We start from the raw sequence: 3,626 nt of genomic DNA, 5'->3' as shown, positions 1-3,626 counted from the left end.
GCCTTCTGCAACTGAAAGCTGCACATAAAAAACAAAAAATTGAGTTCATCGTTGAACTTGAAGTCAGCTTGATTCACTTTGTGCACAACGGTCATCAAAATTTGACAAGCTACTGTTAATGGGCTGGGCCGTTTACTGATGGATTAGTCGCAGATATGTACCATACAACTGAAAGTGTATATGTAATCTTGACTTAATAGACAATTTATTGATGATTGTATTAGTTATATATATATTCATATTTATTGTATTTACTAGCATGTTTTCTGAATATTGATATACTTTATGACCTGGGTTTTAAGTCTTACTTGGTTCAGTTTTAAAAAAAAACATTGTTTTATCATTCAATCAACTTTTGTTTATTAAACACGTGGACCAATAAAATTTTATACAAATATTCATTTTTTAATTTTTACATTATTTTTTGTATAGATTTTAATTTAAAATGTCAACAGTCTTAAAATAATTTACATTTTTATATTAGAATTAAATTTATATTAAAATATAATTTATATAATTGAAACTAAGATTTATCACTATTTTAAATTTAAGACTTAACAGATATATAAAATTAAATGTAAAGTAATATTTCCTACAAAATATAAAAAAATCAAGAGAATATATATATTATAAATATGATATAATAAATGAGTAACTACTACATTATACATTTTATAATCTACAGATTATTTACAATTCTATCCGGCAAAATATATACAAATTGAAACATAATTTTTTTTTGACATATGGTTATTACTAGTTGTGGCAAAACAGAATGAAACACTAGCTTTACTCCCACATTTATTAACGTTATTATACATAAGTCGCATACTTTCAAAATTATCAAATAAAAATATTAAATTAACCAAAACTTTTATGGCAAATAAATCTTAGATCCAGCCCTAACTTTCTATTAAGCATTTTTAACACAAATTTTATTACGCACTATTACTTTGTTATTATATGTTTAGAGCATCATTATCGGGGTTGTTTAGGGAGTTTTTTAAATTAATTGTGATTTAAAAAAAAAATTATCTTTTAGCAGAAGAACCGTCGCTTAATTAAGGAGAGGAAGAGACTGTCTCTTATGGGACACTCGTCCTTCTCTCTCTCATCTCTCCTCTGTTTTTCTTGGCCGGTGTGAATCATCGCCGGTATCATCAATCCTCAATTTCGTTTTACTATCGCTGTACTGAGCTTGCGTTCCTTTTGGTATAGATTTGAAACGCAAGAGAAGTTGATCATCGTCGGAACCATTCACCACAAGCCCAAACCAGACCATGTGAGTTTATTTCGTCTCTCCTTCCTCTGTAATTCTCAGATTTTGAATGATAAATCTGACTCTCTTCTGCAGCGATTAATTCTCAGATTTTGAATGATGAGATCTAACAAAAAGATCTATTCTTTCTTCGTTATAATTAAGGCCTACATGCTACGTCTTGGTAACGCTTCTCTAGCTTCAGCTTCCCACTCCAGTCAGATTCAGCGAGGTGGAGCTTGTAACTCCCGACGGATATCCAGAAGATGGCCTCGTATGTTTTCAACAACAACTACTTGAAGAATGGACTCGCTGACGAGGCTTGTAGTTTCAACAACAACGCTGCTCTCACTTCCATCAATCCCAGTAAGTAAAGGTCTTTTTTTTGGTTAAAATTTGAGACTTTGGAATCATCATTCAGTGTGTGTGTGTGTTTTCAGGTCAAGGAACTTGTAGATACCATTCAAGGTACGGCGTTTGAGTGATGTTTCATACTTCTTTGTAAATAAATAGGAATTTTCCACTGTGTTGATTTGAATTATTTGAAGTTTCCTTTTTTTTATTATGTTCATCGATTTCTTTGGAATGAGCAAATATTGTTTTGAGTATGAGTGAAGTTAGTAATAGGTTTGGTTCTTGGAGTGTTTGATAAGATGATGAACATGATTGAAAGTATTTGGATTTTACTTGTGTGTGCTGCTTTGTTCTCAGATAATTCACATACTTGTTTTATTTGTTATGTATTCTTGCGTAACTTAACCAATATACTTTGTAAACACTCATGGATGTTGCAGTAAGAGAGTGATCAGCAATGGTCGAGTTGTGGATGACAACGTCAATGGGTGCAGGACAAGCAGATATGAGCCGTGGCTGACGGGTTTCCAGCAGGTGTATCTTGTTGGTCTTTTTACAAACTCAGAACCAAGAAGAGGTCAATTGGTAAGTGACAAACACATCTTGATGAGACCGAAGAAGCTTTCTTAGTATTCATATTTTTTTTTGACAAGCATGAACTAGATAGGTGTTGTTTCATGGTAGAGCTTATCAATGTAGGTTGTTAAGGGATCCTAAAAGGGTTTTTGGGATACTGATGCTTTTAACTAAGTCTCTTAACTAAGTTTTTTAAACTCACTTTTCCTACTTAAAAGTATTAAAGAATAACTAAGAACCCCTAAAATGGGTATATGGGATAATGATGCTCTTGCTAGTCAAGTTTTAGAACTTCTTTTTTTGTCCTTTCACCATAAACTAATCGGATGATTTATTTAAGGACAGAACTTAAGTTCACCCGGGGTGAACCTTTAAATTAACCTCACCATTTATGACCAATCAAAGTGACACATAGATTATTAATTAAAAAATATTAAATTAAAAAAAAAATAGCTACAAAAAATAAAAACGCTAATTTTAACGACACTAACGCTTCCAGCTAAACCCTAAACCCTAAATCTTAAATTCTAAACCCTATACCCTAAATTCTAAACCCAAATCCAAACTCCTAAACCCAAACCCTATACCCTAAACCCTAATCCTAGACCCTAAACCCAAATTATATACCCTGAACCAAGGTCCTAGACCCTAAACCCAAACCGTAAACCTTAAACCCAAATTATATATCCTAAATCCAAAACATTAACTATAAGTCCAAACGGTAAATCCTAAACCCAAACCGTAAATCCTAAACCCAAAACCTATACCCTAAACCCAAATCCTAGACCTAAAACCCAAATGGTAAACCCTAAACTCAAACCCCAAACTTAGATGCTATAGGGTTTGGGTTAAGGTTTACGGTTTGGGTTTAGAGTCTAAGACTTGGGTTTAGGGTATAGGGTTTAGGTTTATAGTCTATTTTTTGGGTTTAAGGTATATAATTTGGGTTTGGGGTCTAGGATTAGGGTTTAGGATCTAGGATTAGAGTTTAAGGTTTACGGTTTGGGTTTAGGGTCTAGGACCTTGGTTCAGGGTATATAATTTGGGTTTAGGGTCTAGGATTAGGGTTTAGGGTATAGGGTTTGGGTTTAGGAGTTTGGATTTGGGTTTAGAATTTAGGGTATAGGGTTTAGAATTTAAGGGTCTATGATTAGAGTTTAGGGTATAGGGTTTGGATTTAGGGTTTGAATTTGGATTTAGAATTTAGGGTATAAGGTTTAGAATTTAAGATTTAGGGTTTAGGGTTTAGCTTGAAGCGTTAGCGTCGTTAAAATTAGCGTTTTTATTTATTGTAGCTATTTTTTGTTTAATTTAATATTTTTTAATTAATAATCTATGTGTCACTTTGATTGGTCATAAAGGGTGAGGTGGATTTAAAGGTTCACCCCCTAAGTTCTGTCCTTTATTTAACGGAGTGCTAGTAGATATGGGCATGGAT

At 32.8% G+C, this 3,626-nt stretch overlaps 1 protein-coding gene across 4 annotated transcripts; it reads left to right on the top strand.

Annotated features, from left to right (window-relative positions):
- The first annotated feature begins 1,027 nt into the window (after positions 1-1,027).
- On the top strand, positions 1,028-2,331 carry LOC106340172 (PLASMODESMATA CALLOSE-BINDING PROTEIN 5-like). Of its 4 annotated transcripts, none has more exons than XM_013779035.1 (4): positions 1,028-1,282; positions 1,424-1,624; positions 1,699-1,726; positions 2,050-2,331. In XM_013779035.1, exons 2-4 carry the CDS (start codon positions 1,525-1,527, stop codon positions 2,240-2,242), a joined length of 321 nt encoding a protein of 106 aa, XP_013634489.1. In that variant the 5' UTR covers positions 1,028-1,282; positions 1,424-1,524; the 3' UTR covers positions 2,243-2,331. The 4 variants fall into 4 exon arrangements, with proteins under 4 accessions (XP_013634489.1, XP_013634488.1, XP_013634491.1 ...); XM_013779034.1 differs by having other exon boundaries at positions 1,369-1,624; positions 2,050-2,326; XM_013779037.1 differs by having other exon boundaries at positions 2,053-2,321.
- The last annotated feature ends 1,295 nt before the right edge of the window (positions 2,332-3,626 follow it).

Source organism: Brassica oleracea, chromosome C4 (assembly GCF_000695525.1).
Source record: "Brassica oleracea var. oleracea cultivar TO1000 chromosome C4, BOL, whole genome shotgun sequence".
In the NCBI taxonomy this organism is placed as follows: Eukaryota; Viridiplantae; Streptophyta; class Magnoliopsida; order Brassicales; family Brassicaceae; genus Brassica; species Brassica oleracea.
The sequence above is the reverse complement of the archived record's forward strand: the minus strand, read 5'-3'. Positions and strand labels throughout refer to the sequence as shown.